Consider the following 27,438-nt stretch of genomic DNA (forward strand, 5'->3'; position numbering starts at 1 on the left):
CTTGCTGTGCACCGAAATGGCAGTCCACTTTAAAGGCCTGTTAATTTCACGTGGGGGAGTTGAGCAAACAAAGTCGTGGGCGTGGGGATAGAAAAGAACCACGCTCATCGACGTCGCCATCAATCATACCTGCGTGACCGTGTAGGGGGAGTTTTTGCCAGGAAATCCTCGGAAGAAGTCGTCTGTGCCTCGTGTGGCGATAGTCGTCAGGTTTAGAAGCAGGGTGCCTTCCGTGGTGATTACGTCCTTCCCCTCCATACGACCCTAGTCGGCAGTCCGGAGCATCCGAAGCGCCCCCCTCGACGACGGCTACGTCATGCTCCTTCTCTCCTCTCGACCACGGGATTCCAGGGAGGTTCAGGCCGTGCATGGGAATCTTCTCTCGATTCCGCGACCTGCGGTACGCCTCAGCCGTTCATTGTTACCGCTTACCCGATGCTGCCTTTGCTGGCCTGCAACACGCATACCTCGGCGTCATTGGTGAACCTGAGATCATTCAGGAACTGAACGATTAAGGCGAGTTCCGAGCATAGCGCCCCCGAGAGCCTGGAGGACTCACAGGATATGGCTGTAGGGTAAAAGGATGCTGAAGAATGTTATTCTTTTTCTAGCAAGTGAAGGGAAATTGGTGGAAGTTGTTTGTCAGGACCCTGTGTCTCTAGGAGGTCTTAATTAAATTGGGATCCTTAGATATTGGTCCTTAATAGAGGACTTTTATCAGATGGACGTGGAGAATCTCATACTGTATGACTTTAGGCTTTAAAGACTCTAACCAATGTTATTATTTTTCTAGCAGGTGAAGAAAAATTGGTACAATTTGTTCGTCAGGACCCAGTGGCTCTAGGAAGCCCTAATTAAATTATCTTCATCATGAGGAAAATCAGAACTCAATAAAATCCATATCGCATTCAAGAGAAAATTTCTACAGCCCTGAACTCTTCTATCAGAAAACCAGGGCACGATTGATTCGTCCCAAGTGTGGTCGATGAAATTTCTATATGCTTCACCATAATTAAGCCTCCGTCGTTGCGCGAATTAAAATCGAAGTTAAAGGAAAACGCTGGGGTAATAAATCATGCGGTCGTACCGAGTTCAGTTCACGTTTTGCTGTTCGGATGATTCGAATTCCGGAAATTGCGCACTGCTGGACGGATGTCACTATGACGGAAACCGGGAATATTCGACGCGTTGGAGGAGGCGTGGAAACGACAGCGGTTAGGTGGAAGAAATATATTCGACTGCGGAATGTAACTCTGTAACCGCGCTCTGTGGACTTATTAAATTTATGGCACTCAAAAAAAGTATTCGCAGTGAAAAACAAATCGCATTGTTTCTCGCGGCCATAGATGCAGGAGTGTTTAATTAATTACTGTAATAAAATTGTAGGAAACTTGATATCTTAACCCTTTCATTCTCACTGTATTCATGTGGCCATATGTTTGAAATGAAATGTTGCTGCAATTTATATTTTCAGAAGTGGAAATGTGAATTAATTCCTTCTCGTACTTTGTAGAATGTATTTTATACTTTCAATATTTATATTTCAATGACTATATTTTTAAATTTTCTCTAAGACTCACTGTCCATAGTAATTTGATAATAGTCGATGAATATGCGAACATCCATGTCTTTCGATCATGATACGACTACCCAGGTAGACGAATCAATATCATTACATCCTAGGAACTCGGTAACGTCGCGTGCTGCGATACTAATCTGCAAGAATTATCCTCCATATCGTACATTATTAAATCCTCGATTTTTAATCCGTAATCTACGATCTCATTTGCACAGACAGTGTCAATTTATGGAAACTTCGCTCGAGGATTCTTCGACGTATCGCGCCATTCTTATGCAAATGAAGCCAACCATTAGAAGTAAGTAATTTCCACCTCAGAATTCGATCCTCTAAACTATAACAAAATCCCTCGTAAACTCCCCTAAGCAGAGGAACAATTCTCGAAATAGCGAAATGTGTTTCGGTTCATCTATAATGCACACGAAGATTATTTAACTACGGGCTGCGCCAATAAACCCTGGTAATAACTTCAACTAAACCCTTTTCGAACCGTTATCCATTACGGTGAAACACAGGGCAGTGTTCAGCGTCGTTGCGCCGGCTAATCGGATCCTAAGTCGGCTCGCAGACCGAGTGGTTCTCGACGGAATCGCCAACGTTATCGTACATTAGCGTTCGAATTATTTAAGTCTCAAATCAATTGTAGCCTCGAATCATCTTGACTATCGGAATTTTCCAATATTTGAGTCGAACTACCAAAAAACAGAAAATAACAGAATCTAATGGAAGAATTTAGGCAGCCTTTGTACCCAAGTTTCTTTGATAGCAATATTCAATATGAATCTTTTGAGCAAACGTATGTCGAGATTCCATTCTTATTACAAACTCGTTACCTCAATCCTTACACGATGATTCTTGCTTTAACGTACCCGACGCAGCCCTCGAACAAAGAAGACACTGTTTCTCCCGAACAAAGGGTTGGAATATAATTATTGACCAGAGCTTATTAAATTCTGATCCGTTCATGGCGCGCGAGCAAGATGTCTGACAGCGGGTTCCTTTGTTATCATAGCGCTATTGTAACAGCATCGTTGCATGTTGTTCGCGCGTGTGTGTCACGGGTCTGATTAATGGTTGCACGGGAGAGCTAGATACCCCAAACAGGCCAGTCGGGCAATTTGACTGTTTTTGAAAATAGGAAGAAATTTGGGTGAAGCAAGCTCGTGTAGAGATAAATTCTGGTTAAATTCAATGTAAATTTTAAACAATTAAGACTTACCAAGCTTCTTCACTATTTTGTGACAGTTATTAAAATAGAATTAAGATTAATTGTATTAAAAAATTGATTTCAACGAAACAATTCAAGAATGGATTAGGATTTCCATCTCTCATCTTCCCACTGCAAAATAACCCGATATTAATATGCAGCAATTTAAGGATATTCCGTTGGTCTGGCCGCGACCATCAAAGGAGCTTTGACCTAAAAAGGTTGAATTAAGATAATTGGCGCAACGACGGGCGTTCAAAGGTATTATTATAACATATTGACAAAATTCGACCGGAGGCTGGTGGAATTTCATTCAAAGCGAACTCGCGCGGATCCCTCGTAACGCCTCGTAATCAGTCGAAGCATTAACGCTATAATTGGGCGTTAGAACAATAGGACATTATTAAATTGGCTACTGTACGTACTGAATTGAACAACGAATCAACCGTGAAATGCAAAATCTCCCGATCAATTAATTGCATGACACAACAGTCACTCAAAACATAAACATTAGTTTCCCAAATTGAAGCTTTCTCACTATGAAAAAGAATACTTTGATTTGTTTTTGCAGCATTTCAATGGATTCAATTTATATTGAACGCTTTCTTGATCTCCTTTTTATTGCAGCTGTCGTTGGAACAGTTTCGGAATTTTCTGTGTGTGTGTTTAAACGGATTAAATGAAACTTCTCAGAGGGAAGTTTTCATATCACTGTTGCGGTGAAAGTGAATTCTGAAATTAGAATTTTAGTCCTATTAGAAGATGGAAAAAATAGAACTTTTGTATAACATGGACAGTAAAGGAATTTTGACCTTGATTATCAAAACCAATTTTATGAAGCTTATTCTGAGATAGTCTATCTTAGATAGTCGTTGTCAGATCGACCTAATAACGGCTCATTAATAAATTCGAATGATGATTCCATGGCACTCACTATTCGCAAGGCAAGATATCGATACAAAACGGGGATGAGTAGAATTTAAATATAGACACGGCATAAATAACGCCGCTGAAGCAACGAGCTCCAATTTTACTTAACCCAAAATTTCCACTGCAACGCGATTCAAGTGGCTCGCGTGTACGTCTGGTATTAGCATTAGTATACCAGCATTAGAAAGATCATTCGGCGATATATCAAATCAAGTTATCCCCGTAAATCAAACACCAACGCGTAATCACGTTTCCTTATTATGCGAAACATTGTCCATTTATTAGCAGATCGTGTCCTTCTGGAAACGTTAACGTGAATTGAAAGTGCAGAAACCGAGGATTCGATAAAGGGTGGTCGAGGAAAGTCCGTAGCGCAAGTATGACGTCTACTCGATAGAAATGAAATTACGATAAGCGATATCTCGGATCCACAAATATTTAATCCGAGGAGGATTACCCGGGAGCTTAGTCTTGCGAAGAAAGCTGCTCTGGAGCGACCATAAGTACGAGTACCATATAGGTAAGTATTATAATAGTCGTGATCTCGCGTGTTAATCCTTCCTCGCAAGAAATAGCGAGCTAACCAGGCGTGTAATAAGACGTTTAGATACAAGAATAAATGTTACTTTAGATGCCATTCTCCTGTGTCGTACGAATATGACTTTTGGTAAATTAAAAAATATGGTATGCTTCGATGAAACGTTTAACACACGACAACGATTGCGGTTAGACGGGCGCACGAAAATGAATAAGCACGAACGGGCATTATTCATTCTCCCTGCGCCCACTGTAAAGCGATATTTTACGATACGGCTCGCTGATGAAAATGTATGGAGTATGGAAGGTAGAGAAATACAAAATAATTAATCTTTTTGCTGAGTTAAGGTCTTATTGTACAGTGGGATCTGAAAGTGGCATTACCTGTCTTATAAATTGCATTATTTTGTATCATGATTATTGTTCCCTCTTGTACTGTTGCGTAAACAGTATCTATACTATTTAAATTTGCACTTAAAACATTCCGCTATAAAATATTATTCAAAATTATGTTAAATTACAGATCTTTTAAGGGAGAAAATATTATCCTGTAGCGTTATATTTCATGTTTGTTTGATTCTTTAGTTTGTAAGGGTACGTAATCTCTTACAACGACGATTGTTGCACCTTCTGATCTATTACAATTTAATGCCACATTTATTCCTCGAATACAGGCGCACTATCTCCAAACGTTTCCGTGTGCACGTGCCCATCCGGTTAGCCCTTTTAAAAGTAAGTTATAAACAGCAATCTCGCCGTCTGATCCCATCTGGAGACGCTCACGGTAACCGAACTTTCCCAAGCTTAGTGGACGTATACCAGGAACGGTTCAACGTTAGTCAGAACTGCTTAGCGTGTCGCTGTAACACGAGTTCCTCTTATTTCAACGGTGGCACGTAATGCAGCCTTCGCGTGCATTTCCATCGATCGGCCCGAATATCGCCGAAGTAATCTGCCGAGCGTCGGGAATAAAGGAACGGAACAACCGAGAGACGTTACCGCGGCTCTCGAATTCGCGCCTTTCGCGAAACGTTTGAGCACGTGTTCCAACTTAAATGCTGAAGCCACGATCACGTTTCATTCTTCAATGCAATTTTCCTCTGGAGCATTGATTATACGAGCATTTGGGTCGTTAGAGTTTGTTTAACATGATATCTTGATCATTTGGTGCCTTTAATTTAATTGCAGTTGCACCTAATGAAGCTTAATATTTGCTCGGTTTTAACACTTTGCTTACTAGTACCTTATTAATAGAATTTTTGCTTGGACAAGAAATACTTTGTTGTCTATTAGTAGGGTGAAATTCTCCCATCATTATATGAATTATGAAATATTATACAAATATTAATCAAAAAAACAGTTCTAACAAATAAAATAAGTATTGAATAATACTAAGGTTGTCGATACAAGAAACATTATTGAATGTAATTATATATCCTTTGGCTAACTAAAGTGTTAAGTTTCTATCACTGATATCTCCACCTTCTCCATCTCGATCACCCAGTTCTGATACAGCGAGTGATCGTCAGGAAACTCGACGTCTCACGGGTGGTTAATCTCGTATGTAGCTTGCAATCTCGCGAGGATTCGTCGGTTAAATCCGTCCAGCTTTCGACGCCCGCGCTTCCCAACGATTTTTCCTGGAACTTCATAGTGGAAGATCGCTCGAAATCTTCTTGCACGCGTTAACTTGAAGTTCATCGCGTGGCGGTAGTTCGCCAGAAGTTTCGTCATATATGCCAGGGCTGCGGTAACTAACAGCTGAAGCTCGCTTGAGATGTTCTTGCTCGCCCGTTAGTTCGCAGTAACTCAAACTAAAAGCTCGTTTGATATTTGCTCGTATTCGGAATGAATTTGAAATGAGTTTTGCAATATGCAGCCGTGGTACACGATGCGTTTGCAGTGTAACGCTTGACGGACGCGACGTGGGCTAATCATTCTTGGACGAAGTTACCTTATTTGTTGACGTGGGGTTGTCTTTACCCTGTTCTGATGAAGGAGGAGTGCGCGAAAGCAAATAATAACTGGGTAGCTTATGGGAGTGGTTATATATGATTTTCGAATGATAATATGGTACAAGGTTTACCTAGCTGTTTACGAATTTATTAAATGAAATCAAGCTCCACTCTGTCTCTACACGAATCTTACAACCTAATGCTTAAACAGTAAGAATGTGGACAATATCAAATTCCATCGAGCTTTCCATTCGCGTATCCCACAATTTGTTACTAAAACTGCAATGAGACCGTTCCACTCACACAGAGTCTACGTAAACACACTCTCCAACATGAGAAAGTCAATCAACGTGCAGCCACCTTCAGAGTGAACTACAGTTTGTCACGAAACAACGACACTCAGTCAAGTTTTACGAGTACCCTACATCCTCGCAAATTAGTCTCCGTGATTTTTCCACGGGAACGTAACGAGCTAAGCATGTAATGAGAAAATTTGACGTCTACTTTTAACGATAAAACAGAGTAAAATATTTCAAGCCTGTTCTATTCACTAACTATTTAAATAACATTCTCCTAGCGAGTAATTCGACATTCAAGTAACATCCACGAAATATTATCCACCCCCAACGGCTCGAATACTTCAAGAAGAAAAAAAAAATGTCCCCAAGTGGGCTGAGCTATACTTTAGAGCACTGCTCTCGCAGGTCCCAGCGGCTATAAAGAACAGTTTATGAGCTTCTGAAATGAACCGAAGAACTTTAACTGGCCGCTGTTCCACCGTGTTCGTTTTTCTTACCACGATTTCGCGCGGACGTGAGGACCCTCTTAAACGGGAAGTAATTTTTGAAAACGCTTCCTCCGACGCCTAAGGCACGTACGAACGCTCGATACATCGAGTCCTATGGAGAAGCGATCCCGCGTCTGGCTTGGGAGAGCACTTAGCTCTTAATGTATCTGCGGCTGGTGGGCGTGCTCTTTGGAGAATTGAGCCGGCAACGGGTTTTAGTTAGCTTCGCAATATGTTATATATGGTAAACAAACTTGAGAGGCTTTTAAGGGACTGTACGCGAGGCTCCTCGAGAGATTGGTTGTTAGACGCTTAGCTGGAACGAGATATACTTTCAGAAACACGATCCATCGCGGATCTATGGTTACGAACCCGTCGATTATTATTTCTTGGCCAGCCGTTAATCAACCCTTTCGTGGATGGCGATAGCAGGATATTGGCGGATAACTGAGGGGTTTTGCGATTTAGATCAAGCTAAATTTCTCAGTCACTGTCTATGTTCAGGTGGTAAATATTACACTTCCTATTTTTCTGTATACTTGTCCAAATTTTTAAAAAAATCTAGTAGCAATAAAAATCACGATTTTCTGTTTAACTACTCCTGAGATATAAACCAGAGACCTAAATCCTGAGCTCAGATTTTGCTATATCTTCTAAATCTAAGGACCAGTAAACATGGTACACCTTCTAGAGCAAATGAAAGCCAGAAAGCCATTGAAATGCAGAATGGTTAGATGGAGCATCCCTTACAAAGCAGATACAAGTTACAAGAAAGCATAAATGAATACAGTTGGAGAAGATAAGAAAATTCTACACAATTTCTTTCCTAGTCTGAAGTTGTCGAGAATGCAACTGATGTGTATTTAAACTTCACTAAAGCATTACGAATTAAAATGTATATCTAAACATTTTAATAGAAACTTTACAACGCGGCGCGGAAAAATGAAACCTCGAAGGGTCGATTACCTTACCCCAAGATAATGGATTCAAAGCACACCCCAAAGAGGGTAAAGGAGTGGTTATTGTATAATGTCGTCAAACAGCCCCGTACGCCCTCGCAATCTAAATTTAAATCCTATCGATCATCTCCTTGGGGAGAATAAAAGAAAAATTTAATGGGGAAGGTGAAACAAAGTACCTTTCGAAATTAAGATTTCAATTATAAATTTAGCCATATTCGTTTGGATCAGTTCGAGTGTTGACAAATAACCACTGACTTATTTTCATTCAAGTGACAAGTACTTGCATGTATTTGCTATTTTATAATACTAGCACTCGTAGATAATACTATGCATCTACTGAAAAATTTGAATTATCGAAAAATCTGCATTTGAAAAATTTGTATCCTCTAAAAATCCGTGAAAATGTTGAAAATAGAAATTAAATATCAAGATATAGCTATAGTACAACCCTATGCTTATATTCAATAACGCGTTTATGCCTTATCGCGAGTGGAATAGTTACGATAGTATTCGCAGGGGTCCGTTAAAGGTGTCGTATGAAGTTTATGCGAGGAAAGCCGTGGCGGCGGCCAGCGATTCCAGCGAAGCTCGAACTTAAGGGTGGTAAAGCGCTAATTAACGTTGCCGAGTCACGGAAGGCTCGATCGTGACCACGAATCCCACACGCGCACACAACCACCGCCTTCGTCATTTTCTTTGTCGTGGCCCCGCGATAGCGGTCCTATCATACCGAAAGCAAACTTCGATCTGGCCGCCACTAAATTCTCGGAATCGCCGTTCAACCCTTCGTTTCGGTCGGTAGGAAATTTACCCTCGTGTCTGTCCGTGTTTTGCATATTTTCTGCAACGCTGCAGAGTATTCGTAGGAGAGGAATGGTTAAGCTTAGAAAAATACCAGCTTGTGTGATTTTTGTAAAGCTAGTGTGTATTTTCGAAGGTTAAGAACAATAAACAGAACAATTCTTTATAAGGGATGAATTTAATTTTCCACCCTTTGTACTCGAAAGTTCTCTGTCTTTCCAGTCTGGTTAAATGGTAAAGAAAGAGAAGAGAAGCACACATTTCTGATGCGTTAAAATAATTAAATCAAAATAGAAATGAATTGAAATTGATGAATCAGAAATTGGTTGTGTCAACATTTCAAAGCAGGTGAAGAACTTTCGAAGATTTAAGATTTTGAACAAACTTTACATTTTTATTTATATAGATAGCTCTACTGCAACTCTATTTGAATAAAATTCAAATCGAATACATAAAAAATCTAGTTACCGCGGCGGTTTTAATCGCGCCATACATGTATAAAAAAAAAAAAAGAGATCAAACACATCCTGGATGAAAACGCGGTTCGAACGCTAAAACCAAGCGCCCCGTAATTTTTTCGCATTCAACAAAAATTTTCATTTTCTTCGGCTAATACGATGATGCCCCGACAAAGGATTATCCTCAAACAATTTTTCAAAACTACATTTCGCCCCCGGAGGAATTTTCCGGGACTCATCGCCATCAAAGCCACGAGCTTGATTTTATTTCAACCGAATTTCCACGCAGTCGGCGCGGAAGAGTCGGAGAAAAAGCCGACCGAGCGCGTTGGGTTCGCCTTTTTTTCATCGAACGAAATGCAAGAATAATGTTTCAACTCCGATATAGCCGGCGGAATTGCCGAGATTGCGTTCCACCAGTTTCCCTACCTGTTCCACCCTCCCCGCCAGCGAGGTTGGGAGACCTATAATTTCCGTACTAAGTCGGCCAGTCGCGATTCAACTGATATTTACACAGAATATATCTTGTTCGCTGAATTACGTGCTCAATGGTCTATCGAACGTATGATTTAAACCTGAATTTATATTTGGCAATCCGTGCAAACACTTTCGATCCTCCCCGAGTACGTGCATAAATTGTTTAATCAAAGGGAGGCGTACTTCCATGTTTAAATTAACGTACGCAAATTTAGGGCTTTGTAGAAAATCATCAGTTGCATGCATGTAGGTTACACGATCATTTTTTGCTGTATTATTAATAGCAATATTCCAAATATACCAACACTGCTCTTGTTATGTCTTTAGAACGATAGTATCTAAACTTCTATAAATCCTATATTTATTAAGATGTCCCAAAGACCTCGAGTTTTGCACCACAGTGTCAATAATCCTTAGATCTCCGCAAGTCTTGAATAATTATTTATTCAATTTCCCTAAATAGCTCGATAAAATCAGTAAACCCAAAAGCTCCCAAAAGCTTCCACATTTCAGGATCGCTTCAAAGTCCCTTAAATCTTTCCCTGTGCTCAACCTCGAAGTATCACGCTCCAAATCGAATCATGAATAATGGATAAAGGTACACGAAATTAATTTCAGCGCTATGCCTATGCTTTCTCGTAAAACAGACTTCGCGAAATTGAAAGGAAGCTTCGGTACGAGGAAAATGTGCAAAGGCGAAGGCAGATCCTATCGAGCCACCGAACATTTCTCTTCGTCATTCCGTTCTAAAAAGAAGCTACAAGCGGTACCAGTTACGTGACTCGATCCCGTCGAAACTTATTTCGCGTAAACACGTCTCGGTGTACCTCGGGGCACACAAATTTCTAGCTGTTGACGACACCGACTTGGATGGGGTTTACGATACGGCCGATAACTTTCTGGTTACTCTTCGGATTTAACGTTCTCGGCAAATTTCTACTCGGGACTTGGCGAATTCTGTTTTTGACACCCGATACCGATCAACACGTCGCGTGGAACCTTAGGGAACGCTCGAGTCCGGTGAAACTTACGGTGGACCGGCTAGGTGGATAGGTTTCTTCAAAAACTAATTTTATAATGCATTCGATTAAACGAGTGGAAGGAATATGTATACAGCACATAGAATTCATGAAATTAATGAAAATTTAAATACGAACGCGATGTCACGTTTCATCGATTCCAGGACCAAGGTATCCACTCGAGTATTTCAAGATACCCCCCGAGAGCTTCAAGGTACATATCTCCTTAACAACATACAGCACGTTCTACCAATGTCGAATACACGAGAAAGTGTGAACTTCCACCAATGCTTACCGTCGATTCGTCACGGTCGATTGGCATTTTCGTCGCGGGTCCCACGTTGAATCCCTTCGGCTGCGACGATCCCGCATCTAATCGATCGTGCCTCCTCGTTTCTGCCCCATGATAAGGGCCAATCGCGCGGAACGTTCCTCGGAGCTCGTCGATACGAGCGAATTTACATAACCGCGCGTCGTTCTACATGGTAATGCCAGCCGCGGTCAATTTCCATGAATATCGTGCGCGAAACGGTTGTCCCGCTCCAACAAAATGTCCCAAACAATAATTTAGCAGAAAAATGTCGACTTGATGCCGGGATATCGACGATACGTCGCCATCGACGACGAAACCGCGATTCTCTTCGCTTTCGTCGAGGCGGCCGGCCTTTCGTGGAGTCTCGACGAATCTATCAATATTCCTGGTGAATTTGCGGCTGGTCTGTTATCGGGTGTACGTCGCTGGAACGATTTATAGCCGATTCGGAACGCGTCTTCATCGAGAGCTGCTTCAAATCGTCGCGAGGCATTAGAGGGTCTCACGGCCGCCACTTAATTCAGGCAAATATTTCCACGTTGCGTCAGATTCCTCCCCCCACGTCCAACGATAATGCATCGGGGATGCCTGAAAGCACAAAGAATAATATTGCTTTAGGAGGGATGGCGTATCGTGATGGCGACGATGGTGTCGAGAGCAGGATCGCCCAGGAAATCGAGCGTGAAGGGTTTTGATTCATTGGACTCGGCGATCCCGTGCGCGAGGAATCTATAGATCTAGTGGAAATATATGAATCATGAAATTTTGGGGGTGATGGTTTCAATCTTCTGTATAGACGTGCGAGAGTAACGATGAGTTTGTAGAAATTTTGTGTTGGAGCGAAGAGTCTTATTATCGTACGTGGGGCACCATTTTTATCAACACTAAGCCTGCCAACGTTTAATTTTGAACCATTTCTACCACGATGGGACAAATTATTTTTAAAGACATTTTTTTCAATTAAATGCAAAAATAATTTACGTGAAACTGAATTGAATAATGTACGAAACAATTGTATATAATTGTTTACTAGTCGTGTAGTGTCGAATCTCCGCAACTCGAAAATTCGGATTCAAGGTCGACGAACAATTTTTAAAAGTTGATGTACTCGGGAATATAATCAGCGACCAATAATCTCATCGTGCACGCATTTCGCGACGGTCAGTAATTCGCTTTGATACCGTGTGTTCAAATTGAATTACGTCCTGCTCGCGATTCGTAATTAAATCTTCGTTGAACGCGCCCTCCACTTTTTGTGTTTCGTAATTATGCAAGAACGTTAGTGAATATCTAGCTTTCCGGCGATATTCCAGCTCCCAGACAACGCGCGGGTTCGATCTGACAAACGAGGCAGATTTAACGCGTCTCATTCGTCACGAAATCATCGTCGAAATATTTTTTTTTAAACGTCGAGAACGAAATGTTTCTGCCGGACGAATTCGTTGTCGTTAGCGGCCCGATTAATCGTCCCTGTGATTCGTTACGATTTTCGACGCGCCTCGCAAATTCAAAATGCGCGAAACGTTCCTGTCGGAGGTATGGGATACGTCGAATCAAAATACGAAGGAGAGATGCAGCGAGTATTGTGTTTATCTGTCGACTGGTTATCATTCGTTTGATTTCGAGCCATTTTCGGTGCAGATTGATTTGGAAACAATGGTAAATTCTGGAGAAAATTTAGGGAGGCAAATAAGAGCGTCGATAAATTGATTATCATATGATACAATTGTCTCGCGATGAAAACATGAACGCCACGAGTGTGTCCATGTAGATGCGCTTAAATATAGTCGTAAATATAGTAAAAAGTATATATAGGGTGTTCAGCAACAGGTGTCAGAGCATTGAGAGATGATTCCATGTGCCAAAATAACACGAAAATGTTGAAATTGCATTTGAGGTTTCCTTTTCCGTATCAGAAGTCGTCGACTCGTACTACTGCCAACACTCTGGGCAACTGATATCGATCGAGAAGGATCTACTGTTATTCAAATGACTATGTACAGTACAGAACCCATAATTTAAAAATAATTTGCGTTTGTTATCGAGAAAGTGATCATTGCTAAATCCCTAGGGATCAGTAATTTAGAAATTCTGGAAATATACCTTAAATCGAGGTGTATCTGCATAGAAACACTGCGACCACGAATTTTTTCAAACACTGTTTGAACGTGAAATTAATTCCATCGTGCACAGAAGCGACGAATTAATTAAAACCGCTCGACACCGTCGTCGAACAGGATACGCGATCGTATCACCGGGGCTGAAATTTTCGTGCAAATTTAACTCTCATTTTTTGCATGTACTTCCTGTTAAACGGGCAATGAACGCCCGAAGGAAAATTACGCGAATAAACGCGTCGATTCTCGCGAAACTCACCCCTATAGTGGATATTTTCATTATTTCAAGTCTGCGTGCGTTAAAATAACTCAACGAACAGAAGTTTTAACGAACTGAGGGATTCCTAGAGTGAAACCATTTAGTGTAACATAGGATATACTGGATATAATTGTTATTTACTTTTCAGAAATCAGAAGAAATAATTTTGGAACAATTTTTTATATACCAGGCTACATTTTCAAAAGTTCACAGAAAGTTAATTCATCGTGTGAAGTGCGATTAACATTCGAATAAAATATAATTCAGACCTGCCAGGTGTACACCGGCCTCCACAGATCCGTTAACTTCCTTTCCAAATGGTTACCGTCCATTGTTGAGTCCTTTTCGTTCCAAAAAACCACCGAGAGAGATATTTTTATTAATTCTCCGCGGAAGAAAATTGCATTGTCGCGCGACGATCGGTTTATAATAAATTCCATAAATAGTAAAATTCGTAGCGAGACGGTAATGCGCGGAACGCCGCGATAACGTCGTCTGCATAATTCAGTCGAAATTTTATTCGCCGTCTGCGCAGTGTCAACCGTGCCATGAGCGCTATGCACTTTGCAGCGGCTTTACATCCGAGTTTACTCGATCGAGCGGAGAAGGTAACCGATTTCCGCGCCTTGTTGACGTAAAAGTCTCCCCTTGAGACGGATCAAAAGGCACAGTCGACTGGAATCCCTAAAAGCTGACATAAACTAAAAAAAGTAGCAAGAAATCACAATTTATTTTGTTAGAATACCGAACAGCTTCACAACTTTGTTTTTTAAAACATTGTTTATAATTATATATCACTGATAGATAGACGCTTATTAGATTGAGGAAAGTCCGCTCTTCAATTTGAATTTCGTTAGAACCGAATCCGACTGTTCTACGCCGAAATACGACAGTTTAAAGTTTCCAAAGTGATCGAGTATTATAAATGGGAGGTCGGTCTAGTGGTCTACATAAATTCCTGGAAATGTGCACGCGATTCGGAGAAACAGAAGAGGCAAATTTTAAAAAATGGTTCAAGTACATCCGAAAAAGAGGTTACCTTTCACAGTAAAAAAAAATCCTTCCCACACAAAATTTGATGACACAACACTTTTCGATGGAATCCTTCCTCACGAATTCCATTAAAAAATTAAATATTTCTCTCGTCCGTAACAGTCTCGTTGAAATTAAAATTTTATTATTCTTTGCCCTACAGGGGTGTCTGCGAAATTTCTTTTCTTCTCAACGAAGTATGAAAAGAAGATACGGCGTTCGACCTCGAAATTTCATTTTAATTTCCTGCTAACGAAGAGAGTGTCTTTGCGAGGTGTTCTTTGTGTAATTGTAACTCGCCAGTCTGCCGCCAACGTTGATCCGCAAGGCCCTTTGACTAAGAGAACGAGCACTCGACAGTCGCACATTCGGATAGGAGTGCATACATACCCGTCTAAGAGTGCACAAAGTGGACGGTCTGGCTCGAAAAGGCTATCGCGAGTGCGTCATTGAAATGTGCTGAGAAATTCTGCGTCACACGAAACAACGAGTATTATGCTTGGCTTCAGCTAAAAGTGATTGAAATAATATTTCGAACAGTAAATAGTCGCCTCTAATTGTAACTCTACGAAAGCAAAAGTACATTTTAGGAGGAGTGGTAATTCATTCTAGGGGTGCTGAAAGCAGCGAAGCTTTATTCTGAAATGTTTTCTTCTTTTTTGTAATTTGAGCAAGTTTCCATTTGTCTTAGATTTCACTGTGTTCAAGTTTTCTATGGGGAAGAAAATTATGACCCTCGCAGTATTAATAATTCGAGATTCCTGAGAGTACGCACTATCAGAAGAACGATGTAGTTGGTGCTTCAGCTTCTTAGGAGGAATTTGCGCAACGAGAGGGCACCATGAGAAATTCACGTCTTATCCGAGTAATCCGTGCAAATAATGAGGTTCCGAAGTTTGCCATGAAACGATATAAACGTTCATAACGAAACTTTCGTGCTTTTAAGTTAAACATTAACGTCGGGGAGATTCCATATTTAATTTTTTACCGGGTAATCTATACTCGGACAAATAAAGGACGCCCTGCACTTCCATTTTACTTGTAAATGACACCGTAAATTTTCGCGAATCGTCGAAAACAAGAGGCTTTTGGAGGCCAACGCAATTAATGCAATTTAATTGCCCGCAGTTATTCTGGCCAGAGCAGAATCTAACGACAACAGCGAATCGTTGATAAACAGTTGAAATTATTGCAATGATGTAATATTTACGACATGTATTGCCAACGCTGTAATGCTTCTGTATGTTTATGCAGATTCATATTTCCACAGAGACAAATGAAGATTTGAAATTTAAATGAAAGTATGGCTCATCTTTCATGTGACATGCATTTTATTCTTCAAATTTTATATATTTCTCTTCTTTGCACATTGTCGAATATTATTTCGTACATACATCCTAAACGCATAAACATTAGCAGTCTATTCTATTGATTTATAACGCAGCAAAATCTAATTTCGTGACGTTCACTGTGAAAACATTTTTGTTTCAATCGTACTGGTTTATTTGATTTATTTACAAACTTTCCCAATCAATCGCAACGCGTTTGAAAAATATCGTACACCAAGCAGAAAAATAATGTTCCGACAATAAAACCCGCGCGTGTTTATAACAATATCAATCGTCAGAAATTAGTTCACCCTGGAATCGATACGATAGACGCGAAGGTGTTAAACAAACGCTCGTAACAAGCTACGTTTCGGTTTGAAATTCGGCTCGCAACCCGCAACCAATCACCCGCGGAATCGAGTTTGAGATTCCATGGCTTTTTTATCGTCGTATTGTTTCACACGGTTTCCCTTTTTTGGATCGATGGCGTCGAAGTGGATGGGGAATCAGCGAACGGAACCGGGACTTTCGGAGGAAAATTACACGGGTCGGGAGTGCAAAAAATTGTAGGAACTCCGTTGCAACTACGGCCACACTTTCTCCGTTCTTTACGAACACAGTAACGACCGACGCGAACTTTTTACTTGAACACCTTTATCGTCGCGTTCGAACTTTCCTATTATATTTTTCTCAACTTCTGGGAAGACCATTGCCGTTTACGACGTGGAGGCACACTGGTGCGACAGCTGTTAATACAGTAATAGTCGTTGTTACGTTAATAAGCGAGCAGAACGTTGATGGGTTGTTAAGATCGGACGTTTCAGGCGGGTCAAAATTGCACGTTTGCAAGTTAGGTGTGGAAATTAGGACTGGTTGATGTTTTTACAAATAATCATTTCTGACTGTACCTTACTCTTCTGAGTTCCCAACCTGATTTCCATTACAATGAATCTTGTGTGAATACAAGTCTCGATCTGATGGTCATTAAGATTTGCCTATGTACATGAATATATTACTGTCGAGAGCATTCGGACTTTATTCCCTTGGAACGTTTGGATGAGAATTAAACGAAATATGATTTTGCAATTTGCCGTCAAGCTGAGATTCGCTTGGAAGTAACGTGGATGTTGCGTGGAGTAACACGTCTCCCACGAAAAAATACGATATCTGACGCGAACAGCAGGTGCCTGTAATGAAAAAATGCGAGTCGATTTTTGTTTTCAGGTGTGCACGATCCGAGGGAATAAAATAAAGGAATTATAGGAGTGCATATCACAGGATCATTTTTTGATACAGACAATGCGTTTTAAAATTTCTAAGAGGTGTTTACATAATTTCACAGACATTACGAATCCTTAGTTGATGTTCATTTCGAAATGGAACGTTCAACTAAACATTACTCAGCTGTTGATCACCTGCGCGTTTATTATTAAAATTCAATATTCCTCTAATTGCGTATTAAATATTGCATACTTAATATTCTCGATCAATTCGTGGACAAGGATTCATCTCCTTTTGGGCTGCGCTACAAATTGCGAGCCAACAAGTATCCCAAATTTCGCGTACTAATTTAGAAGACTAATTTCTCCATCGGAATCAGAGCTCTTGGTAATATTGCAGAGTGCGTGGACATGTAACGATTTGGCACGACGTCTCCATCCGCATGTGTACATGCGCATTACGTCTCAACGATCGCATTACGTGCATCACGTGAATTGATCATAATGCTTGATGACTAGTACGTGCAATAATTGCGTTCTGGTATCCCGGAGTAATAATGAAACGAGACTTTACCATGTTGCTATTAGGTCGCGTGTAGTGCATCACTGTTCTCGTTTAACCAACTATGACAGTTTAATTACGGTATGATAAACTTTGGATTACATCAACTATCTTGATTATTAATTTTACAAACGTGATCATCGTGCAACAGAAGTTTCTCGAGTAGAATTTCGTACCTTTCTTGAGCTTTGATTTTGAACTATTACAGACTAAAGAGTGGTACCATTTGCTAGACAGAATGGAACGGTTGAGACTAATTTCGAAGCCTGAGAATATTTACGATTTTTAACGATATTTAATTATATCCTCGAGGAACTCTTTTTTTCTATTTCTAATTCTCGTCCAATTGAAAATTGGATCAGCACAAGTTGAAAGAATCAATGAGAGTCCAACGGTAATTCGTTTTTCCAATTGACCTGCTCCAATGAGAGATCCATCTGGAACCCGGGACATTGTCGGACGTGTAATTTGTCTCGGACGTCGAATCACGTTGAACCGTTTGATTGGGAATCAATTAGTTCGACCATCGCGATATATTTACGGAGAAAAACAAACGATATTGGAATTCAAATCAAAGGCATCCCATGGGAGAAGACAAATCGATCTACTTAGCCTGTCGAGCGATTGCCTTGGCGTCACATTTCTCTCGCAACTATATAATATATCTTCGAAAACCTTTAATCTTTTTAATCCTGCTAGCTCCCAGCTAAACCCAGGTCATTTAAGAACATCTGCGCGGCGTGCATCGCCGTAGAAACCTTCAATTTATTCTCGTAACTTCGTTACTTAATACTCGATAATATTTCACGGGGTGTGTTCTTGTTTCGCTGCGTTGAGTGAGCTTTAAGATGTAGAGGCGAAAAAAAAATTCTTAGGAGTCTTATATTATATACGAATTTATTCAAACTCGGTATAGATAACTGCAAAAATTTATGACATTGTATGACTTTGAAAATGTTGGAAAATTATGCACTGTAATTACATTCAGCTCGCAATTAGTCCTGCTTAAACCGAGGTATCATCGACCAAGACTTGAGATAAGAGGAGCATTAGCATCTCCGAGCTACCATAGCTATAGTTGCAGACATTTCCTACAGTTTGCGGTTGGCAGCTATCAGTTTCGCGAGGAGGTGCTATCTGTTTAAGGCGCGTTAATGGTAATTGTTAGGGTACCACCATTCTTAGACAGTTCTCTTGGATGTAAGATAGTTGTCTATTTATTTAATTCATGAGTATTCGTGAGGATGACTGGAAACTTATATTTGAGAGACACGGATATTTCTTATATTATTTTCGAACCAAAAATAATACAAAATGCATCGTAAATAATTACCATGTACATATGAAAAACATCTTTTTATTAAATTCATATCCATATCTTACCTCTCCCATTACCTTTCCAATACAGAGATTCTAGCTCCCTCTTCGCCCTCTTCGCCTTCCATTCTACAATTATCATGCTTCAGAAACACGATACCATGTCACAAACGAGTGTCTAACTTCGGGGAAACAAAGACTTCAGAGGTAGTCCTCCCCAGGGACGTCCTATCCTTCGATGATGCTCTTCCTTTCATCTTGCTCGAGCCTCCTTCTGTCGTTTCGATGATACGACAGATGTCTCTTTAGAAGAGTTTTTAAAACATGGTACGAGTGCCATCACTCGTTGGAGCACCACTCGACGTCTCACGTGAAAGCATCCGAGCGAACGATGCGGAAGGAACCCGAAGGAACTCGAGCCCAGGCCGAGTCCTTACCAGAAACAACACTCTGGAAACGGAGAGCCTTGGCCCGAACTTCCATTTTCGCTTGGTATAGCGATCTCAGCAGCGACCGTTATGCGAGGAACGATTGCACCTGGGAGGATTTCGTCATAAAAGCTGCGGAACTCGCAGTTACTTATGGGTTTCGTGGTAGTTGGAAGGTCGCACCTAACTGCGACGTTGAAATTTGCGGCTGTAAGTTTCGAGATAATGGCTGGATCACGCTTCGAATAAAGGGAAGATTTTACATGGTTCTGTGGACGCTTTCGTAGATGCTTCGAGATTCGAAGCCAATTCTTTGAGCGAATTAGTGGGAAATTGAAAATATTTCTTAATTAAGGAAAAGCAATTGCTTTTGAGTCTACAAAATAAAATTATAAATATTATTATATATATATATGTATATATAAACTGAGTATAAATCAACGAAATGACAATATAATTTACAACGTATCTTCAATTTGCTTACTGATTTTAATTGGAAAAATGTATAACGTGTCGCACAGGTTTAACAATTCCGAAATGTGAGAACGTGACGAGTGTGAGAACAATACCGCGAGTAATTAGTATTTATCGTCCCATTCTGCAGCAAATCACTAATAAACAGTTGAATGTTATCGAGGACGATTCCGTAGGCATGCAGCTGCGTCGATCAATCACCCATCGGTGGACATACCTAATTTACACATGCTGCGCTAAACCGTATTTCATATAATACGACTAATTTACCTTGTAATCGATTATCGCGGCGGACACGGTTAATCGACAGCTACGTTCGCAATGTAACCCAAGAATTCCATTGCGAACAACCCTTATCGAGATTAAACCTTTAAATAAATTACTAACACTTTGTCTATCACTCTATTTAGAAAGAGTTTACTGAAATAAATTATTTATTATTATCGTTGGTCAAACAAATTTTGTCGTTTAATGGTGTTAATCGATTTATGCAGGAGATCGTTCATATATTAATATAAATTGATATTAACTAGTGCATTAATGCATACTGTTATTAGGTACATCAAGTGCCTCATTTCTTCAAATTAATTCCTGTAGGTGGCCATGCTAGATTTTGCTAAGTCGACACTGGAATTAAAAAGTCTACGAGTATTTTCAACTTTCCAACGGAAATTAAAAGACATCCCACCATGAATAACAATCTAATCAAAAGGTGGACCAGGTTCGAGTTCACCTAACACAGAAAGACAACGGATCGTTCGTGGTCGACATTAATTACCAAAATGTAACTTCGAGCCGATTCGATTGCCTCGAACGATTCAACGCGAGCCACCATTCTCCCCCGATCGTTGTTGCGCCCCCAAAATCTGCCAGTGGCGGAGCACACAAAACGAGTAACCAAAATATTTGCTCGAATGCACGTTCTAATTCCAATGGCAACTCTGGAAACAATAGGGAACGAGTTTGGGCTGGGCTAAAGGAAAAAAAAATGAATCACACCGAACACACGTTGAAACGCGCGTAGAACAATTGTGTTGTATTAACAATCGTTTGCCCTCGATATCGACTATTGACCTTACGTGTGCTCCGAGCACTCTTTCAATATTTGACGCGACGAGGGTTCAGGACTCTTTCGGATATCGCCTCGTAATTGCGTTTCCCTCCCGCGACCGGATGTCCTCCGATTTTTCCTTTTGTTTCCTTCTTTCCTTTCCCCCCGCGCATTTTATTTTCCCTTTTATTTCGACGTCTCGCAATTATCGGACTAATTGCAATTTCCCTCCCGCGACCGACCCCTTGCCTCGTGGTACCGAGAGACTCCCGCGGAGAGCCATCCGGTTGGAAAACCGTCGCTGTTTTCAATCCCAACGTCAGAATTACGCGTAATCCCGATCGAGGCGAACCCCGCGATCCTATTTTCCGATAAGTCTTATCGAATAGCTTCCCCTCGATCCGGCCATTTTATTTAATTACCGATGAAATTCCGTGTCCTCCTTTTCTTCTTCGATTCGTGCCAATTCCGCGACACTTTTCTAGGTTTTCCAGCAACGGGTTTCGAAGCGATTCGCGCGGCTAATGAGAAAGTTGATGGCCGCAATTTTGAAGGGAAATTTCAAGTGAAACGGTAGTCGATGTGGGAAACGAAATGTTTCATTTATATTCGAATACCTGAGGAATAATGGAGGATACTTTGATTTCGTGTTAGTTAGAATTTAGTTGGAACCGTTCTGTGATAGTAAAACGATATATCTAACTTCGATGAAAAGGTCGTTCTATAGCGTTTACCAGTAGTTGCAAGGCGATACGTTATAATGAAAGCATTCGGGCCTTGTTAACGTCCAACGCGCTCCCCGCGGACTAACTCTCACCGCGTGGTCGTAATTCGATTTACAAACGGGGATAATTAAAGATTAACTAATGAATCTGCGATCGATGGGAATCCAATAACATGGTGTGCTGCAAATGATGTAGGGGAATATTTGGCTGTAATTCTATTCGATTGCTGTAAATTAATTGACTCGTGACTTGCATGTTCGTAGGATTATTTTTGGAACGATGACTGAAGTAATAGGTACTTAATATCTGTTATATAAATTAGTACAATAACACAAACGATCAAAATGAGATCCACAGTACAAAGTTAAATTAAAACATTTCGTCAACATATTAATTCCATTTATTTGTTATGGCCAAGCATTAGATTTCAATAATTTGTCATTCATTGCGTCTTATGCGCGTTTCAAGGATTCTCAAAGGAGTAAGCCGAGAGCCACGAAAATCCGCCATTATTCTCTGCTTTCACGGCGATAAGGATCCGAAATAATTATTTTCTCGCGGGATTAAGGGATAATTAATTTTTGTTTCGTCCCTGGAAAATTTTCCACCGTAGCTGCCGTGCAATTAATAAAACTTTTCCCGCGAGTCGAACCAGCGCCAATTTAAGGAAAAAGCTCCTCGCGACGGTGAATTTTCCAGCAATCTTTGTCAATAGCGTCGACGCGTTATAAATGATCTCCAGTCGATGGGACGGAATCAAATTTCCCTTGACATACGAAGCACCCAGCCTGAAAACGAAGAGAAGTTTAGCGAAGCTAGTTTCAGCACGGTGCGCGACAAGTTTTGACAACTTTCGACGAGATAGGAACATAATATCACAAAGCAGCCCTCGTTGTAGTTGATGAAAATGTCCAGCTTGTTTCTCGAATGTAAACACAATTTTGGAACCGTTTCGTTATGGTTTGCGAGTCGTGAAGTTTGTCGCTCGAATTTAAATTGAATCAATGCGAATAGAGTAAATCTGACGAAAAGATGTTAGGGAAACATTAGGGATAGAGATTAATATATTTAGCATTAATATCCTTATTTCACGTATTGTTCGAAAGAAAATTGAATTTTATACGTTACAGAAAATAGAATCGTGAAACGATATAATAAAAGTAACGTCTTCTAGAAAAACATTAATATTATTAAACTTGCAATCTCACCTTCGTGTTGCAGAAGTCCTGAAACCATCCAGGAGTAACCCAAAAAGAACGAAGTAAAGTCGCGAGTGAGTTCGAGATCCTAATTAGAATTTCGTAGCAGGATCCTACACGCTTTTCGCTCTCTATAAATAAAATTAGCGCTGCCTCCGACAAACGGAAACCTTTCTTCCGTCTCCTAACGGGTTCGCCTAGTTGGCAGCTTTAAAAAATAAATGGCATGCTCGCATACAACAATTTACTTACTAAGTTATCGTGCCGCGTTAGGCTCACCGGGCTCATTGGTGAACGATCCTGACTAATCGAGAAAATGATATCGTTGATAGCACTGCAAACGACGCCCGACAAGCGTCAACTGCGACGCGGTCGAATCGAGCGCAAAAGCTGGCTTCTGACTGAACCGTACCGAACCAAACGCGTTTGGAAGTGGTCAAAGTACGTACATTCTGTTTACCGAAACCACCGTGTGTACACATAACATGCTCTTTAATGGTTCGTCAGAATACCGACACTTCACGGCCTGCGGTTCCACCGCGTGCTCGCTAAAACGATGTTGAATTTCATGTCCTGTTTGCGTTAATGCGAACGACATTATTGTCCGCGATATTCTCGGGAATACCATCAGCTCAATCGAAGGGACATTTCAGTTCGAGAGTGGTGGCAATATATTATTATTAGTGCTCGTTTTGTCCTGTTAAAAGTTTTAGTAGCAAGGAGGGTAGTTATGAAAATGAGAAAAATATTCTTCATGAATAGATTGCAGGTATTTACGTATTTATGATAAGTGTAACACACAAATATATAGAAGGATGTGTACAAGAGCATAAATAGTATAATATCATCAATAATATTAATATTATTAATATTCTAAAGTATTCTAAAACTTTTGGTCGAATTAAATTGTTTTTCTTTGAAACTTGGACGAGTCTCATTGCACGAAACGTTTCAGCGTTAATTGCGAAGACAATCGTCGATCGTTAATACCTCGAACGATCATTTTCCTCGTTAATTCGCGCCTCGTTGTAAAAGCACGGTTGCGATATTCATTTCGAATCGTAGCCGCGATCGACAAACGGATCGTTCATTTCGCGATCATGTTTCTTTGAAATTGAACTGTCTATAATACTCGTGCAATAATGCGATCAGAAATCCGGCAGCTGAAATATTTATACACGTCTGTATGAAAGTTTGCCAGACAAACGAACACGATACGGGGAATCAACTATTACTTGAATCAAATGTAAATATGATTGGGACGGGAATTGACATTTGACGTCGCGGCAGGACTTGCCGTGCAGTATTGATCTGTTTCAATATCTAGGCCTGCATTATGAAAGGTTATTCGATGTCAAACATAACTCATTAGCGACACGTGCCATACAAGGAAAGCGGTCGCGCGACGGAAGCATGTCTGGGTAAATTGCGTTCGATTATGTCAGTTCGCGACGAATGGTAGCTTCCGAGGCGGATCAAACTATATTTTCTTTGAAGATTAATTTGCGCTGTGGCATTATCTGGGAAAGAGTTCATCACTTTCTGATACTTTTTCATAAATAAATACAAATCGTTTGTTGTTCTTCTGTAACTATTCAGTCCAATTAAATTGATTAAGCTCGAAATAACACGAGTTTAGGAATATTCTTCACACTGAAATTGAAACGAAACCCAGAAAACAGTGAATGGATGCGTCAAAGTCTGCGAATTTCGAGCACTTCTGTTTCATACGTGTCACTGTACCGGAAATACTTAGCGTAGGCAACGAATCTGCAGGGAAAAATAAATATCCGGGTGAAGGCAAGAACGAAAATAGGATATCCCTACGGAGCAGTGAATAGACCTTTAGCCAGGACAGGTTATATCCGGGGCATCGAATCCTTCCACTGAATATATTTTACCCACGGATTCAGCAAATAAAGTCACAGACGAAAATAGTCCTCCGATTTCACGTTGAATATCTTCGATGTTCGTAATAAATACGCGCTCGTAACATTTCTGTTGATTTAACGGAAACTGAAGTCGAGAGGGAACGAAACGATTAACTGTTTACCTATTTATTTTATTTGAATAAATGTTTTATAGACGCTGCATAATAGCGAGCACGTCGCTGATAACCCCGGTGGCGGAAATTTTACGATGAAATTAATTTCCAACGAGGGGCCGTCGCTGCTTCATAACTCAAGCGTCAAATATCAAACGGTGTGTAACTTGGAACGATTTCCACCTCGTGTACGCGCAAAACGAGGAGAAAAATTGATCTTTTCGTTTACACGATGCTGCTTGCGATTCTTTGAGCCGATAAAGATGTAATTTCGCATCGATGGTTTTTTGCACGATCCGTGATATTTCTGCGTATCCGATTTCATGGATAAACGTTCTCGATAATGTCTATCGAGGCTATGAATAGCAGTCACCGTTTCGAGCCCATAATCAGTGGTATCTCCTGTTTTAATAATCGCGGTGGCATAAATAATTCATGAAATAAATGGTACGGGAAAAAGGGTTTTGCAACAGTACAGAACAGACAGTAGAGAGTAGCGAGTCAAGAAGAGTAGAAACTAAAGAATAGTGATTCAAGAAAATGCTTCAAGAAATGCGCTCGTCTAGGAAATCCAACTATAACGCCCACGGCGTTGTTACTAATTAATCTTCCATCTGCGATAACTCCTCGTGCTTTTCTCGTTAACAGTTTTTAATTTCGTTCTCGTAGATACAGAGCGAGTTCCAGAATGATAAAAACGAAACCTGAACGAAATGCAAAATCTTCTTCCACGCTTTTAGATTAGGACAAATGAATTCCCATCTCTTTTGCTCGCAATCCCAGCGTTTCCCCACGTGTCAGACTTAAATATTTGAATAAGATAACTGATTTTTCTGTGAAACATTCCAGTCGACGGTGTATTGTACTCGAACTTCAACGTGGAAAAATTCCGAGCGCGGTTTCAGTGAGCGTGGAGAGCGTAACTACAGCAATTTCGTCTTCTCTACGGCTGAAGCGCTAGAACTATGCTTGATTGTTCTCGCGGTTTGCGTTATTTGCCCCTAATGTGTGATAAATATAGAGCGTCGGAGTACATGTTACAAATTACTTCTAAGCGATTTCAAATTACACGCCGACGATACGTTTCGAGCAGCATTCGCGAGTGGAATAGTTCGTGGCATTCGATAGCGAGTCTCGGTGGTGGGGAGAAGTTTACAGGATAGTTTGAGAGTTTCATACGTGTAAAACTGTGTCTTGATTGGACGAGATATTTGGAACATCTGTTTCCGCAGTATTTATTGATTTTATTTTTATTAGGTCCTCTAAGTTCTATGAAAAGCATTATAAAGTTACTGTAGTTTTTTTTTTTTTTTATTAAATATAAACATAATCTGTACCACGAACACATGGTACAGATAATTAAGGCAATATTAGTAGCAATTTAAATATGAATTGAAAATAAAATAAAATAAAGCTATGCATTCAAGTTAATATTGCAGAATTCATAGAATATTCTCTATTATTAGTTCCGGAATGTATATTATTACAGATGGAACGACACACGTCCAAACGCCATGTACAATACATGTAACGATCGTTTCAACTTGCTATCTATTATTGTTTAAAATATCCATCGATATTAATCAATTACACACTGGCTATGCAATAACGGCAACACTTTGTGAACATTCATTTGTCACGGATGAAACACATCGGAGGCCTCATACGGACTAATATGACGACGACATCAATCATTTCTAATTGAATCCATGCGAAATGTATTCTAACGGACATTTTTATGGTTTGCTGTGTAATTTACGAGGTTTGCGCGAACCTGCTGGTATTTGATAGCTTGGGAAAATCGTTTCGCGATTACCTAGTCCATCCCTATGGATTTTTTTTATGTTATATCTAGTTATTCACGCTTTCAATGATTGTTTCCACCGCATAGTAGATCATGGAAATCTTAGAAGACGTTTATTGTTTTTTATATTAGCTACTCTCATAGACAGAAGTCTCCAGAACGAGTTCTATTAAACATAGTTGGATTGACAGTCACCTGGCCATTTTATTGACAATTCATCGTCGGATTCCATACTATAAAATCGATAAAATCTAACTCGAGTGTGAAAATGGAACGAATGAATGGCACGGGAATACGGATTATGGCAGCGCTAAAATTGAGGCGCGCCACGGTGGATTCTAATGGTCTGTCGGAAATTCAAATATTATCGAGCGTGCGTCTAGTTTCGCCGGTTCATACATAAAATATCAGCGGCGACGTCACCGTCGCAATACATCAAAGTCCAACGCCTATCGGTTTAAAGGAATTAACCTACCCCCCCTCCACTCTCATTTCGATAAATAAATTAAACGTCGTGAGTCAACGCATCCGGCGGATTTACGAGCGAGAGATGCAGAGGGAGCACCTGCTACTCGAAGGAAGAGCTCCAACGCGTTCGTTGTTATTGTTATTACTGCTTGGCAGAAACTTCTTTCTATTTAGATTTCGTGGAAGAAGGTGGCTGCAAAGTATGAAACTGATTGTGAGATATTTCTAAATTCGTCTTGAAAAGTTGAAATTACTCGTACAGATTATATTTTATTTAATAAGTGCAGTAAAAGCGTAAATTTCTTTTTTGCTTTATACTTTCCTGTAATATTCTATCAATTTTACAAAGTGTTATAAAAACATGTGCTACAGAGATCATTGTAGG

The 27,438-nt window shown here is 40.3% G+C and overlaps 1 protein-coding gene across 1 annotated transcript in view; it reads right to left on the reverse strand.

The window, feature by feature from the left end:
• LOC128890125 (5-hydroxytryptamine receptor 1) overlaps positions 1-27,438 on the reverse strand; it is a 113,714-nt gene that overhangs the window by 66,361 nt on the left and 19,915 nt on the right. Inside the window, exons 3-4 of the mRNA XM_054148350.1 lie at positions 11,008-11,613; positions 130-452 (exon numbers count right to left, since the gene is read on the reverse strand). Coding sequence (XP_054004325.1) covers positions 130-258 — 129 coding nt within the window. The 5' untranslated portion in view covers positions 259-452; positions 11,008-11,613. The remainder of the gene's footprint in view (positions 1-129; positions 453-11,007; positions 11,614-27,438) is intronic.

The sequence above is a fragment of the Hylaeus anthracinus genome, unplaced genomic scaffold (genome assembly GCF_026225885.1).
Source record: "Hylaeus anthracinus isolate JK02 unplaced genomic scaffold, UHH_iyHylAnth1.0_haploid 12000, whole genome shotgun sequence".
NCBI classification, from domain to species: Eukaryota; Metazoa; Arthropoda; class Insecta; order Hymenoptera; family Colletidae; genus Hylaeus; species Hylaeus anthracinus.